This window comes from Peromyscus leucopus, chromosome 4 (assembly GCF_004664715.2).
Source record: "Peromyscus leucopus breed LL Stock chromosome 4, UCI_PerLeu_2.1, whole genome shotgun sequence".
Classification (NCBI taxonomy): domain Eukaryota; kingdom Metazoa; phylum Chordata; class Mammalia; order Rodentia; family Cricetidae; genus Peromyscus; species Peromyscus leucopus.
In genome coordinates, this window is record NC_051066.1 from 18,833,338 (window position 1) to 18,849,960 (window position 16,623).

At 36.3% G+C, this 16,623-nt stretch overlaps 1 protein-coding gene across 5 annotated transcripts in view; it reads right to left on the reverse strand.

Annotated features, from left to right (window-relative positions):
• The window catches only part of Lrp1b (LDL receptor related protein 1B), a 1,927,307-nt gene that overhangs the window by 226,172 nt on the left and 1,684,512 nt on the right, over nt 1-16,623 (reverse strand). For all 5 annotated transcript variants that reach the window (XM_037205578.1, XM_028868856.2, XM_037205579.1 and 2 more), the window contains 2 exons: nt 10,637-10,825; nt 9,703-9,851 (listed from right to left, as the gene is read on the reverse strand). In XM_037205578.1, coding sequence (XP_037061473.1) covers nt 9,703-9,851; nt 10,637-10,825 — 338 coding nt within the window. The remainder of the gene's footprint in view (nt 1-9,702; nt 9,852-10,636; nt 10,826-16,623) is intronic.

Consider the following 16,623-nt stretch of genomic DNA (forward strand, 5'->3'; position numbering starts at 1 on the left):
ACTTGCCTCAGGTTTGATTTTATTAATAAGAACTTTTAAGATTCCTGCTACATCTGGCGCCCAACGTTCGTGTTACGAATTCATGAAAAAGCTGTTTGCCTGTGGCCTTGTGAGCCCCAGCTCAGGCCCAAGCTACACTCAGCCAGTGGTGGTGGCACACGCCGGTTGGATTTGCTGAAGGAGACAGAGGCAGGAAGATCCCGAGTTTGAGGCCGGCCTAGGAGGCTTGGGAGAAGCTTTGGCCCGGACGGAGCCACAATCAGTGGTGGGACCATGGAAGCAGTGGCTACTGCTCCACGTTGCCAGCTCCTTCTCATCGTGTTAGTGACTACGGTGATGCTGCTACCTGGGACGAAGGGTTTACTGCTGCTGGTTCAGAGAAGAATTGCCCGGACCATCGTGTTACAAGAAAGCATCGGCAAAGGTCAGTTTGGAAAAGTTTGGCAAGAAAAATGGTGGGGAGAAATTGCTGTGAAGATTTCCTGTTCTAGGGAAGAATGTTCATGGTTCCGAGAGACAGACATTTATCAGACTATGATTGCTCCAAACCACAGAGGAGCCAAAAAAAAAAAAAAAAAAAAAAAGTCTGCAGGAAACCATGACCATGCCTAACAGTGACTTTGAAATCTTCAAAAAGATGACAGGATCCTACAACGATGATTCCACATGGACTATGATAAAGCCATTAAGCCAATTAACACCATGGAAAAATCGACTTTGAACAACAAACTGGTCAGGACAATTTCGAGAGGACTAGTTGAGATGATCCAGCCTGACAGACTACTCGAACAAGGACTTGAAACAAGCCCTGAACTTTCCTATTATGCAGAGACTGGACAAATGATACAGGACTTGATGATTAACCCAAAAATTTTCTTTTCAAGATTCCCTAAAGATATCTTCACCCCTAGAAAGCAAAAAGAAAAAGAGAATATAGATATGAGATAGATCATCGAATCTACTCTGAGAAAAAAGATAAAAAGAGAATATAGATATGAGATAGATCATCGAATCTACTCTGAGAAAAAAGATAAAGAAATAATAGGATAAATAGGTAGATCATTGAATCTACACTGAAGAAAAAGGGGAAGATATAAAAATAACAAAAGGTAGACTACTGAATCTATTATGAAAAGAAAAAAGAGAGAATATGGATATGATAAGATAAAAAGGGAGATTATAGAATCCACTTTTAAAAAGTAACTACTTGTTTTAAATAAGATAAGTAATGAAAACTTTTTGGTCTGAGTTTATCAGATGTTACTGGACTGGACATTGTTACTATATATAATGGAGTTTTTATCTGAATCTGTCAAATGTTAATGGACTAGACATCATTAATGTAATTTTTGGCTGTATATATTGTATATACTTATTGGATAGTTTTTTCTTGTATTAGTTATAAGCTTTTTTTAATTTTAGACAAAAAGAGAGGAGATGTGGTGGTATTGTGTATTCTAATAAATTTATCTGGGGTCAGAGAACAGACAGCCACTAGATACAAAGGCTAGAAAATGGTGGCACTCACACCTTTAATCCTAGCATTCCAGAGATAGAAATCCCTCTGGATCTCTGTGAGTTCAAGGCCACATTGGAAATAGCCAAGCATGGTGACACGCCTTTAATCCCAGAAAGCCAGCCTTTAATCCCAGGGAGTGGTGGTAGAAAACAGGAAGATATATAAGGCGTGAGGACCAGAAACTAGCGGCATTTGGCTGGTTAAGTATTTGGCTGGTTAAGCATGTGGCTGGTTAAGCATTCAGGCTTTTGAGCAGTAATTCAGCTGAGACCCATTCCGGATGAGGACTCAGAGGCCTCCAGTCTGAGGAGACAAGACCAGCTGAGGATCCGGCGAGGTGAGATAGCTGTGGCTTGTCCTGTCTCTCTGATCTACCAGCATGGACCCCAATAACTTGCCTCAGGTTTGATTTTATTAATAAGAACTTTTAAGATTCCTGCTACAGCCTGTTGGCATTGTTTCATGGCAATGTTGACTTACAAGGCTACTTGGCATATAAGTCATTAGTAGAGAAGAGCTTTAGGAAGTTATACCATAATATTTGAATGAGGAAGGAGATTTGAGCCTCAATTGAACCAGTAAGTCAGAGCACAAAACTGTTTATTCATTTGTTTTTTTTCTTTTTTGTGTGTTTGTTTGTGTTGAGATACAGTCTCATTTAGTACAGGATCTCATCAAACTTGGGACATAGCAGAGGATGACCTTGAACTCCTGTTCCTCTAGACTCACTTCTCATATGTGAGATTCTAGATATATATCTGTTTCACAGGTTTATGTGGCACTAGGAATTCATCCACACGTAAGTCAAACACTACCCACTGAGTATTCCATGCCCCAGTTTCTACTGTCACCTTCACTCTGTACAGTTATACACAGTGACCCAAAGTTCAAGTTGAACCTTAGTGACCTTGGGCAATGTGTTAGTAGTTAATGTTACTAATATTTAATTATAAAATATTTAATCTTACTAATATTTGAGTACAAAAATTAAAGAAAAATTTCTGAAGAGAGAGTATAAATGTCTGAAGTAGTTGGCATCAAATCACCAAATGTAAGCAGTTAATAAATATACAATCATTGTTATTGATTAAAGTATATTCTTCACTAGTCCTTATTTTATTTATTACTCTTGCTTTATTTAATTAATTAATTTGCTTGTTTATTTTTGAGGCAAGCTATCACTATGTAGCTCTGGCTGTTCTGGAACTTTACTACATAGACCAGACTGGCCTTTAACTCAAATAGGTCCACCTGCCTCTGCCTCCCACAAGCGGGGATTGAAGGTGTGGGTCACCACACCCAGATTCTTCTTTATTTTCTAAAGGAATTTATAATATTCGTTCAGATTTGAAAATCTTAGGTGAATACATTACTAAAAGTTTTTTTCTTTCTGAAATGTCATACATTAATTCCCATGCAAAGGATTTGGCATGAAAAACTTTAACATGAAAATATTGCTTTGGCTCAATTATCTTTAATAGACATGGATATTAAATCCATTTGTTCATTTAAAATGCAATTGCTTTAGTAAGAAAGCCTTTGTTGTTAGAATATGCTGAATGAGTCCAGATACCATAGAGCTGATTCTAGATAGAATTTTAAACACAAGCGTGAATTTTTCTTCTTGTAGTAATATGAGAGGGAATAGAGGTCATGAGCCTTAGGGGAAATTTCTCTTTTCAACTGATTTTCTATAATTTGCTTAGACTGTGGTCATGTCTGTTGTGGATTTTTATAAGTTACCAGAGGAGAAAAATATCTTTATAGGTAGTTATAAGTTACCAGAGGAGAAAAATATCTTTATAGGTAGTTGACTCTTTGGGGAGATGAGGCTAAATCTGAAAGCAATCACCCTGAACATTAAATATTTCTAGTCATTACAGTATATCAAAGCATATTGGTGAGAGGATTCCATGTCTCCTGAGTATCTTCAAAGTATTCCCAATTATGAGGGGGAAATTCCTAATACATATTTAAATTCACCAAATATATCTGATTTAAATAAACACCAACTGCTGCAATTATACATAATATGAAATTCTGCTCTCATTTCAATCTAAAAAGAACATAAAAGGGTTTTGAGTCAAAGAAACCATGATAAAGCACACTTATATTATCTGTTAACTATAACTAACATTTTATTTTTTTGTTTTTGTTTTGTTTTGTTAATTTATTTTTTTTTTATTATGTACAGTGTTCTGCCTGAATGTACACCTGCATGCCAGAAGAGGGCACCAGATCTCATTATGGATGGTTGTGAGCCACCATGTGGTTGCTGGGAATTGAACTCAGGACCTCTGGAAGAGCAGCCAGTGCTCTTAACCTCTGAGCCATCTCTCCAGTCCCCTAACATTTTATTATTAGGAGATTTCTTCTATTTCAGGTCTCAGCTTCATTGATTTCACATTTAAATTCAGTTGCAAAATACAGTAGCATTGAAAATAAAAATATAAAACAGCACTGTCCCATCCCTTGCCTGCCAGGTGGTAGCAGAGGCCAGGCTTGAGGAGCAGCCAAGTGACCTGGAGCTGATGCAGCTGCCTCCCCACCACACCCAAGTTTGAATGCTTGTCACACTCTCCTCACTGGAGCTGCAAGCACAGTTGACTATACAGAGGAGTATGAATGCGATGTCATACAGGAAGATGAATTAACTATTCGAGCAGGAAAATCATCAGGAATGTGGGGAAAAAACTATCGGGAGAAGAATTGTTAAAAGAAGTAAAGAGGAGAAGGGTGTGTTCTCTGATAATTTTGTCAAAGAAATGAAGGGAGAGCCAGAATCCAAGGATGACACTTTGCCCCTCAAATGGGAAGGTGAGGAAATGCCGCAAGTCTTGAACAGCAGATGAGGCCTTAGAACATCTAACACAAGGAATTCAGTTGCATCCACAACTCTAAAACATTTAGACAACAGAGCTCCATTTAACTACCTTTCACAGAGTGAGGATGAGCTGGTTATTTATGGCAGGCAACATTAGCAGATGGCATCCTGACTGGTAAATTGGGACCATTTCCCTCAAACAGTGAAAGAATTAGAGCTAACAGATGTTTTGAAAGGCATGGAACTCAAGATGATTCAGAAACTGATTGACTGGGCCTACCTCTCCTTATGTTCCCAGGGAATGGGAGTGAAATTGTTCCTGGATCAATTACATAGCCAAGGAAATCTAAGGTCTTGGATTTGGAGATATTATATTTTTGTTATTTGAAACATTTATAACTTTAAATACATTTTAATCATATCCTCCCCCGACAGCAAGTCCTTCCCTCACTTTCTCTTCTTCCCTACCCATCTAACTTTAGGTCCTTTCTAAAAAAAAAATAAATAAATAAAAAATACAGCAATCCCATCAACCCAAGAAAACAAAATAAAAAATAAAACAATACCAAACATTAAAAAAATATTGAAACTGTAGCCAAATAAAGGCACACACAAAATAACTTTGGAGTACATATCAACCAACTTCTCCTGAACATGAAACAGGTCACTCCTTTGGAAAAAAACTTTATTTCTCTCAGGAGGCATAAATGACCATTTGTTTGTTGTTGTCCAGTTGTTAATCTATATTATAGTGGCTATATTTTCATTCATTAATTTTCTTAAAATAAAATATAATAAGATGAAACAAAATTAAAAGATAACAACAAATTCAACTTCAGAAAAATTATAACATACATCTTGATGGACAATTTCCAAGATTAATTCTTCATCAAATAAATTTTAGACCAATTATTACTCACAATAATGAATACAGAAAAAAATGCAATCCCTGGTACAGTGAACTATAACTAAACTGTGAAGAAATCCCACTTAAAAATAAGAGAAGTCATATTAAGATTGATGATTTCTCCACTTATAATGGTTTACCTTAAACACTTCGAATGATCAGTTTTATGACTGGATTTAACCTTGATTTTGAATAGGTTCTCTGATTATGTTTTAATTCCAAAAGAATACATATTGGAATATTTTGGCTATTTTACTTTTATAAAAATCATATCATTTGGGGAATATATTGTTGACATTCTGTTATAGAATATTATTTTAAGGTGTGTTACTTTTGTTTATGTTAGATTTGTTTAACTCTGTGAAGATGTGTTACTTTGCCTATCTAAAACACCTGATGGTCTAATAAAAAGCTGAATAGCCAATAGTGAGGCAGGAGAGAGAAATAGGTGGAGCTGGCAGCCAGAGAGGATAAATAGAGGAAGAAAAGAGATGGAGGAGTGCAGAAAGAAGTAGCCACAGAAGGAGGAGGATTCCAGGGACCAGCCACCCAGCTACACAGTAATCCATGGAGTAAGATTAAAAGAAGTAAGAGAATGGAAAATGCCCAGAGGCAAAAGGTAGATGGGATAATTTAATTTAAGAAAAGCTGGCAAGAAACTAAGGCAAGCTAAGGCCAGGCAATCATAATTAAGAATAAGCCTCTGTGTGTGATTTATATGGAAGCTAAGTGGCAGGCCCCACAAAAGACCAAAAACAACCAACAACAATATCAATTACTAAATGATGACAAAACAAACCCCTTAACAGCATTCAATTGAAGTTGGAATTTTTATTTTATTTTATTTTTCTGTGTATGTATATGGTTATATGTGTGTGCCTGTACACATAGATGCAAAGACAAATGTTGGGAGGATGAGCATGATTGTAATCAACCTAATCTGAAGAGGAAGGCCAAAGGTAAACTTTGTGTATTGTTTCTCAGGATGTCTTCCATCTTGATTTGAGACAGGATTTCTCTGTGGCCTGGAACCTCATCTGGTAGACAAGAATAAGTGGCCATGGATCCACTTGCTTCAACTTTCCCATCCCTGGTATTTCAAACCAAAGCCACAGTGGCTGTTAAATTTTTGCATATTGTGCCTCATGATGTTTTGGATGTGAACCCTGACAGTCAAACTATGTCCCTCCCGCATGAAAGAAAAGCACTTTATTAAATGAGATATGTATGTAGCCCCTGAAAAATTCATTTTTTTTTTTATCAAAATGTTTAATGATATGAGTCTCAACTCCTTAGGTTATTTGCTTCATTTAAATTTCAAACTCACCAAAAATTGTGTTCTTTTATTCAGTGTTTCCTCCAAAAGGGATACGACAGAGAGGTTCTGTTTTACACCACCAGGAAGGAATGTGGAGAGATAGCCTCAGGGACAGCATGGTGGATGACATTGGCTGCTTAGTTATTCTTGGAGTCAAGTAGACAAACTGATAACTTTTATCCATATGTGTGTGTGTGGGTATGTCCTATATGCATTCACATACACTAAACTCTCTCTCTCTCTCTCTCTCTCTCTCTCTCTCTCTCTCTCTCTCTCTCTCTCTCTCTCTCTCTCATTTGTTGTGCTTAGTATTCTCTTAAGTTTATAGTAAAGACGCCTGGACAGGTTTTCAGAGTAGCAAGTGCTTTGGTTCACTGGCCTCAGAGTGGGAACTCATCATATGAACAATATTCTTGGGCTGACCAAAGTTTTATTTCGTTGATAAGATTTGGGGGATTGAATAAACAAATTTCGTTGTTCTCTTATAGTCCTTTGAAAGTTTCATTCCTTTTTCAGCAGTTGAAAGGCTGGCATCTCATCACAATGGACATCATGTTTTAATTTGCTCTATTTTCTGTAGTGGGCTGAGGCACATGGCAAGCAAGCATCTGTCTCCCTGGCATTAGCCAGCAGGGAGCTCAGGGTCAAACCTCAACAGACTGATGCAAAGATCACTTGGGAGTGTTCTCCTGTGCCAGTGCTTTGGAGCCTACATGGGACTGGACTAGGCACGGTGAGACAGTTGTGAAGCTTGATTTGCTTGGGGACACCATTGGCGATAGGATCAGAATCCATCTCTGGTGCATGAGTGGGCTTTTTGGAGCCCACCACCTATGATGGGACACCTCATGCAGCCTTGAGGCAGGAGAAAGGGCTTGGACTTGCCTCTACTGGATGTGCCTCCCAATGGGAGGCCTTGCGTTCTTATGAGTGGGAATGGGGGCGGGGGGGGGGTTGGGAGGAAGAGGCTGGGGGGAGCAGGAGAAGGGAAGTGGGGGATCTTTGATTGGTGTGTAAAATGAATAAAAAAAATTCTTAATTAAAAAAAAAGATTACTTGGGAGTAGAGGTCTCAGGATTCCCTCACAATAAGATGGAGGTTTGGAAACCACTAGACAATACTAATACAAATTTTATTTAAATTGAAAAAATAATCTCTCCTTTAAATTCTACTGGTATGAATAATGTTGGTGATGTTGTATTACACATACATTCTGTTCAGTAAACAAAGTCTATGGCCTCTGCTTTGAGATCGACAGCACACACTCATCACGTGGCTTTAACCAAGTACATACACTCATGTGTTACAGCTTCAGTGATGGTGACCTGAACTACCACTATTATGTCTGAAGAACTGTGTCCACTTAATTACCATAACAGTGTTCTGAAAGTGTTATTTCTGTTATTTGTACATACATACCTTCCAAGACTCATTTTGAAAGGTAATTGTCACTTGATGTAGTGGATATCAGGTCAGGTGACTACAGTTCCCTCCTGAATAATGAATGTTTCTCTCTCTGGCAGACCAGGTTTGGTATCTTGTGAGTAGCTACGCTTTGTTTTTAAGTTTAACTTTTGTTTATTTTGGTTGTTTTACCTCCATATAAATTTAAACAACTTTTAGTGTAAAAATTGAAATTGTTACATATTTATGCTATACACTTAGCTATATCGTAGCAACTTTGCTGTGTCTTTAAATGCCATGAAAATACAATCATTAAGGCATGCCTAGTGTGAAGGCACCATGAGTTCTTGCACTACATCTAGATTGCTTATCACTTGCCTTTACTAGCTATAGCACTTTGCTATTAGATTCCAGAACCACCAGAATTATGTAATAAATTTAGTTTCCTTATAAATTCACATATTTGTGGAATTCTGTTATATAGCAACAGAAGGTGGATTAAGATATCTCAATTAAAAGATGAGGAAAGTAAGGCACCAAAATTTTAGGGAGCAAACCCAGCTGATCCCATCAGAATGAAGCAGATCCAGGAATGTAGCCATAGATTGTGTGCCATTTAGCCAATGCCCTTAATCTCTAAAACACTGACTTCCTGTGTAGTGAGTGCAATTCTGCTTTCAGAGGTGAGCTGAGCTAGCACTGGCTTCTGTTTCACACAAGCTCAATTGAAAATGAAACCTTTGGCAAGGATGTTCCCTTGAGTTGCCAAAAATGAACAAATTCAAAGCATAGAATTAAATAAATAAATTTACTGGTTTAAAGAAATATTCACATCTTATTCAACAATTTGATCTCAAACCAAAAAAGATATTGGGTCTGGTGTAACAAAGCACAATTTTTTTTTTTTTTTTTTTTTTTTTTTTTTTTTTTTTTTTTTTTGGTTTTTCCGAGACAGGGTTTCTTTGCGCCTTTCCTGGGACTCACTTGGTAGCCCAGGCTGGCCTCAAACTCACAGAGATCCACCTGCCTCTGCCTCCCGAGTGCTGGGATTAAAGGCGTGCGCCACCACCACCCAGCTAAAGCACAATTCTTAATGTCATATGACTACTTACAAAATCTAATGCAAAGTAATAAAATTAATTTCATACAATTAATTAGCATTAAGTAGTTTTGTTTTGTTTTGTTTTTTTCCTGGAATATCTTCACTGAGAATAAGCAAATGTTGAGGGGCGTTTTCACAAGTAAATTACTTTTATAATGGTTCTTTATTCAATTTACACTTTCTTTGTATTTGCAAGGTGTGCTGTTGAGGCAGGGTTAGTTATCTAGAAGATAACCCGATTATTTAAATGCTACATCATTTTGTTATCGACATTCTTTTTTGATCTGTAAGGAATGTCCTCTGATCCCTCAGTTCTGCACACATAGGACTAGAGTCATAGTTCTCTGTGAATCTTGGTAAAATTGGTTTTCTTTTCCTTTTGTTCTCTTCCTGGCGCTACTTGTTCTCTAATGCCACACACAAATCTTATTTTAATGTTTGCATTTAATTGTTTTTCCCTGATTCTGTGACCATGTGTGTAGTGCCTAGAATGATCACAGATTTAACTGCAAATTACATAATAACAAAACAATGATTTGAATTATTTAAACACATAAGCAAACTCATGCCAAAATGTAATAACAGCATACACACACAACCCAGGAGATGATTCCAGAATTCAACTCACCTGACTGGCTGTGCAATTTGATAAACAAGTTCTATTATCAGCTGCAAGGTAGAAGTTGGTGGGGCATGCGCAGGTGTGGGTCTTCCCAGGGGCTAAAAGGCACAAATGGCTGCAACCACCATTATTTACTGTGCAAAGGTGTTTGGAGACTACAGATGAGAAAAACACAGCAGAATGAAATTATCAAGACCAGTAAATGTGATGCGGCATTCGAGACTAAACTTTCAAGTATCATAATTCATAGTTGAGTAAACCTTCTCTATTTGAAGATATAAAAATTATGAATATATCAAATAAATGCTATTCAATCTCTGATTTCACTAATTTTAAATGCTTTCCACAAAAACAAGTACGTTAGTTAAAAGTAATTGCTAATCAGAAAAGTAAACAGAGAATAGAAGCAATTGGGGTGAAGAAATAAATAGTCTTAGAAATATAAATGTAAAATAAAGCAATGAAACAATGAGCTACAAGCATGAAATTTTGCCTTTTAGTACAGAAAGGCCATCAAACCTTCATTCCACAAGGTCTGGTAGAATCCTATAAAGCACACTGGATATTTGCAATTCTAAAATCCCAAACTATTGAAATAGAATTCTTTCTAGCCAGAGTTCTAAATATTAAGGACGTGTAGCTATACCATAATGAACTATTCTAAGGATTTATTTTTTATTCTCTGACTACATGCATTGCTACATCTCAGCTTAATATGATTTGAACAGATCAATAATTATTTATGCTATTGCTGAGCTTCTAATCAAACCCTTCAATAGTAGCACATGATATGAACTGGCTTCATCATATAAAATAAAGCTAAATAATGGAATCTGATCATTCTTATCAAGAATGAAATTATACTTAAACTTGAAATAAAAGAATGAAATGTTGCTGGAAAATGTTGATGCATTATGGAAATTATGGAAAGAATAATTACCATCAGGTTGTCTATAAGAATGATACACCTGGATATCTGTGATGGCATGCCATGAGTTAATCAGTGAGAGTCTGTCTGCTCCCGAGGTTTTATGGACACGGCTGAGTGACTTGGTTTTCCCATCAGTCCAGTAGATGTAGTCTTCAAACAATGTTAGTGCAATCACCCCTGGAATATCTTGATTAGGGACTGTAATAGGAGATGGTAAGATTAATGTTCAGTCTTGGAAGACTGCCAGTTAAAATATTCAATATTACATGGGCTGACAGATACTAGTGCTACAGAACTTCTTCTGAATAATTGCTGTGACAACCTGTCAGATTGGCAAGGATCTTTATTACTGGTTAAGAGAATGTAAGATTACTCACCAGAGTTTACTATGCTCATATTTAGCTTGGTTTAACAAGTAGGAAGAAAATGAATGTGATCAAGCTCACCATCAGAGGAAGGCTGCTTTAGCAGAAGCCAGTATCATCCAACATTTTAAACTTCAAAATACGAAATGTGTGTGTGTGTGTGTGTGTGTGTGTGTGTGTGTGTGTGTTGCCTGATCGTCATCCAGTAGGTATTTACTTTCTTCTTAAAGCTAAGTTCATTTGATTAGTATTCTGCCACATAAAATGATCACATAACAATTCAAAGATGAAATGTGTATACTAAGTGAAAACAGAGTGCCATGAAACTTCTATAAAGCAATTTAGTGAATTTAGGTCATTGATATTTTATGATTCCTTGTACTTGAAGATGGTCTAAGAGTGAAGGAAAAAATATTTCAGAAAACAACTTACTATGAATATAAAACTATTTTGCTGCTGACTAAAATTACCTTGTAATTATGACTTTCATCATAAGAGAGAATTTAAATATAAAGACTGTCTGACCATCATAGTGTGGATCTTTCATATAGGCCATACCAGAGTCCGGAGGGCAAATAAATATATAAATCCTTGTGCTGAACAGATTTCTCTTTTTGTGATTAGGGATTGTTTGGCATATGTTTGAATGCTTTTGTCCTAAAATATTTTGTAAATATTAATGATTTTTTTCTTTCTGCCAATAATTTCTCAAGGTGATCAAATGATCAAGTTCAGAAGAAGGAACCTTTGGGGACTGTACAGACATTTTAATAATTTTGGCCATTAATTTCTAAATGCTCTGAGAGAAAGTTGACTAATGCAGTGGGCACAACAGCTGAGCAATGCCTGCTCTTTCGTCTATTAGAGTTTAATGATTGAAAATTAAAGTTTGACTTATTCAGTACCAACTGAAAAAATATCCAAGTGTCAATACAATTGATCATGTTTAGGGAAGTTTAAGGCCTCATTTTAAAGTGCAGGGTAAATTTGTGTTGTCAACAAAAAGCAGATATTGTACAACTCTATATATTGTGTTTAAAATAAATCATATGGAATCTGAGAATTCACCTTGATTCAAAGTGAAAAAGAAAAAAAAAGAAAATGACAATAGTGCAATTAAGTGTTATGCTGTTTAGTATCAGTAGTCAGGTATCTATCAATAAATGCACCTGGACAAACTACTGAAGAAAGCAGAATTTGAGAAAAATTCAGAAACTTTAGGCATTTGAATCTTGATGTTAATTCCATATGCCCTTGCAACTTAACTCTCTCTGTACTTGTATGGACACAGAACACATCTCCAAATGTGATGAGTGCAGTTTGGTGGAAAAATGAGAAGCACACTTAGACATAAAGTATCATATAAGCTACTTATACAAACTACTCCCATCTCCTCCCTTTGCTGTATAAATTCAATTTTAAAAAGGTAAAAATGTGAATCATGGTGATGGGTGATAATTATGAGTCCTTCACCAGAGTGTATAGGTTGGGAAACTTTAAAATAAAGCTGCAGAATATTTTGAAATGCTCAGAAACATTCAATTTGTATCTTTTCACACTCAAAGGAAGTAATTATATCCTTAAGTATGGGCTTAAAAGTTAATCATCACTTTAAACTCTCCATCTACTGAGATTCAATTAAATTTTGTGGAAAGACGAAGTTATTGTAAAAATTGGTCAATTAGCATTTTGAAAGCAGCACAGTTTTCCCACTACTCCAAACTGTCACTTATCTCTATGCTAAGCGAATGGGTGCTTCAGAACTGACATTTCTTATTGCAACAAGCATCTTTCAGTTCCAAATACAAACAATATTGAGGCTGAGCAATATTGCAGAGGAGTAATAACTTTATGTACTTTATTTCATTTACTATCGCCAAAAGTTGATTGTGTGATATTATTCTTCACAATAGTTGGACAGAGAAGAGATGGTCAAAATGGACAAGAAAAGGCACTGGTGTTAGAATCCAAATCAGCTTCTCTGCTGGGAAGATCTAGGCACTTCACCATCCTCACACTGTCTTAGGAAGATGGAGCTGGCCGAGCAAGAAAACCAGAGGGTTCGTGTCATAAGATCCAGCTGAAAGTCGACTTGCTTAATGACCTGACTGCACTGTATAATTAACGATCTCTAGATGTGGGCCATTTACTGGACAACTGAGTCCGAGCATCAGAAATTTTTATTATTACATAGTCACCATAATTTCATGGGCATCAAGGCCCATGCAATGGCTCAGCCCATAAACTGTGCTTGCCACCAAATCTAATAACCCATGTTTGATTTTCTGGACCCACATGTTGGGTGGTAGAACCATAGAGGTAGCCTATGGGTGTACACTCATATGCAATTTAATAAAAATAAATTTAATAAAATTTAAAAATTAATGAGTTCAGTAGAGCGATGTCTTAGTTCAAGAGGATGAAATGTAGCTAAATGTACTGAGCATGTAGAAAAGACAGGTCAAAATGAAGGAAGGGAGTCCATTTTCTCAAATTGTTTGCACTGTTGTTTCAGTTTCCTGTTTGGCAGTGAAGAACAGAATTGGCATTCTGCTGTAAAATCAAACTGTAAGTCTTCATTTGGTAAATGTGCTTTCTTCTCCAACATCATCAACACAACTACCATAAACAAACAAAATGCAGTCAAAACACCAACCTGTGTTTACAAAGGAGCAATTGGTCTAATCCACCTTATCTGACCTAGTTAATCATGCTGGCCTTCTGAGGGATCAGGACATCCGCACAGGGTCATAAACCGTATCAACAGATATCAAACAAAACATAGGAAATCAAGATGAACTACTCCTCCACCATCAATTGTGAGGATTCATCTGTTGGGCCTGAATCTCCACAGAAGGAGTTAATTAAGTGCTAATTTATGCTGCGGTAAAATGATTATATATATATTAACTACTAAATGATAAGTATAAAACAAATGCTGTGTTTACTTTTTCCATCAACATAGAAGACTTTAACCTACATTGATTACATAAACCGTATTTGAATTAAACACTGTGTATTTCCAAATAAGAAATTAGGTTAACTATGAGTGAGGAAAATACTTTTTGCCTATTTAGTTTTATATTACACATATGCATGTAGAGATACGTATGTATGCTCACACATATTAAATATACATGTGCATAAATGTAAAATATTGTTAACACCCAAACACACGTATATACACCAGAGCAACAAGAAGGATGTTTTCCATGGAACTGGACAATAAATGGAGCTGACAAACTGTCATCCCAGAATGTGAAGGTGCAAAAGAAACGCTGAACAGATTCTAACAAGGAAATGTGGAAGAATTCAGGGGCAAAAATAGCAATATTTTCTCAATATTATGTATGTGTATCTTTAAACATAAATATCATATACATGGATGTCTTGTATAAAACTCCATGGCTTAATTAATAAAATAAGAAATGTAAGCAAATTAAGAAAGGAAAATTTAAGGAATCTTTATTTACATGTATTTGGTAGCCACACACAAATACACCAAGACAGAAAAACAGAAGTGATGGATGGGATATAGCTTAATGGGAGCTTATTATATATTTAAAGCCCATTTTAAAGTATTTACTGTGGTTAAGTTTCTATTCTTTACAGCATCAATGTCTATTGAAGTATTTCCAGTAGTTTGCTCGAACACTAGGCTTCCATTTCTCATTCTGTAAACTGTGTCTTTCAAAAGAATATAACTGATATTTGGCAACAAAATAATATCAAAGTAATATTTACTTTGTAGTTTTCTCTGTTAGTCAGTTTAGAGATTCATAGTCATATTACACCAAAGAAATGTGAACAGGTGTCATCAGCATGTGCTTCTGGCTTTAGTGCAGCCTTGCTGCTTGAGACACTCTGTCAGAATACTCTAGACAACTCACTTCTGGATAGCATCCAACATGCTAAACAAGCATTTTTCTGCTAGCAGCATCCCAATTTCATATTTTTCCTTTGAACAAAACATATAAGAAACCTTCCGTTTTGAAAATTCCTAGTTTTATTGAAGGTACATTGGAAGGCTGGCACAATTAGCTTGATTTGCTGCACCAAACCACATGGACATTCTACTATCAGTGTTCTGATTATTCTCTTATTTCTCCTGTGAGGTTGATTGTATTCAGGTGCTGTTTTTATTATTTATTTAGTTCTTTATTGTATGTGTGTGTGTGTTGCATGCTAAATAGGCCCCTGTGTGTATTGCTTCCATGTGAATGCATGTAGAGGCCAGAGGACAATGCTGGTACTTTATTACTTTCTACCTTCGTTTTTGAGACAGGATTTCTCAGTAAAATGAAGATGTTTTCCTATGCTGGATGGCTACAGAGGTCCAGACCTCCACCTGCACAATCCCTTAGTGCTAGGATTACCAGTGTTTAGGCATGTCTTGAGGAATTTGTACTGAAGTCCCTCGTTTTATTACCCACTAAGGCATCTCCCCAGAATCCCTAATTCTATTTTAAAATTTTGATTTATACCTATGTGGTGGTTTGAATAAGAATGCCCCACATAGGCTCATATACTTAAATTCCTGGATCCCAGTTGTTGGAACTATTTGAAAATGAATGATTGGGAAGTATGGCCTTATTGGATGAGGTATGTTACTGAGGACAGGCTTCTAGGTTTCAAAAGCCCGCTGCCATTCCCAATTAGTTCTCTTTCTCTCTGCCTCCTGCTTGTGGATCAGATGTAAGTTCTCAGCTGCTGCTCCAGCACCATGACTGTCTGCCTGCTGCCATGATCCCTGCCATGAAGGTCATGGATTCTTACTCTCTGGATCTGTTAGTCCTAGTTAAATGTTGTTTTTTTCAATGTTACTTTGGTCATGGTGACAGTGCAGTAATACAAAAAGTAACTAAGACAACTCACAACCCTCTAATTGTTAGGTAGCAATGGCTATATAGGCTTTATTCGTATTTTTCTAAAGTGAAACAGATTTAAAAAGTACATAATCACTAGATTATGCAGGTACTTTTACAATGGAGTCAAGTTAAAAGAGAACAAAAGTTTATAACTGATTTGTATTATTATTGTGTGTATTGTATGTTTTATGCCTTGTGCATTTATTGATTATGCCTTGTGTATTATTTAGAAATACCTAAATAAAATTACCTGTTAAGGTTAAGCTAGCCCTTTTCATATAAATTAATACATTTGAAATATCAAACTCCCAATACTGTAATAATGACAAAACTTTGATATCAAACCTAAATACTTGGTCAGTTTCTAATATACTATAAGATCTCTCCATTGCCTTATTCCCAATGCCTATTCCCAATGACCCTAAGAGCATGTACCTGTACATATGAAATACTGCACAAGGACTTTAGCTTTTCTCCTATAATTTAATCTACACAATCTCTTTTATTATAGGCAACATTCCTATGACAAACACAGGAAAGTTTAACAACGACAATTTGTACAGAAAACTAAACATGATTAAAGTACAGATTGATTTGTTTTTTTCTTATACCTCTAACCAGAGTAATAAAAACATAGCTGGGAGAAAATGAACTACCAAAGAAGGGGAGTGCCCACTGTTAGAGAAATTTGGCATAGAGGTAGAAAGAAGGAACAAAACTTTCAGACTTTTCTCTACCATCAAATACTATGTCAGTGCTCCAT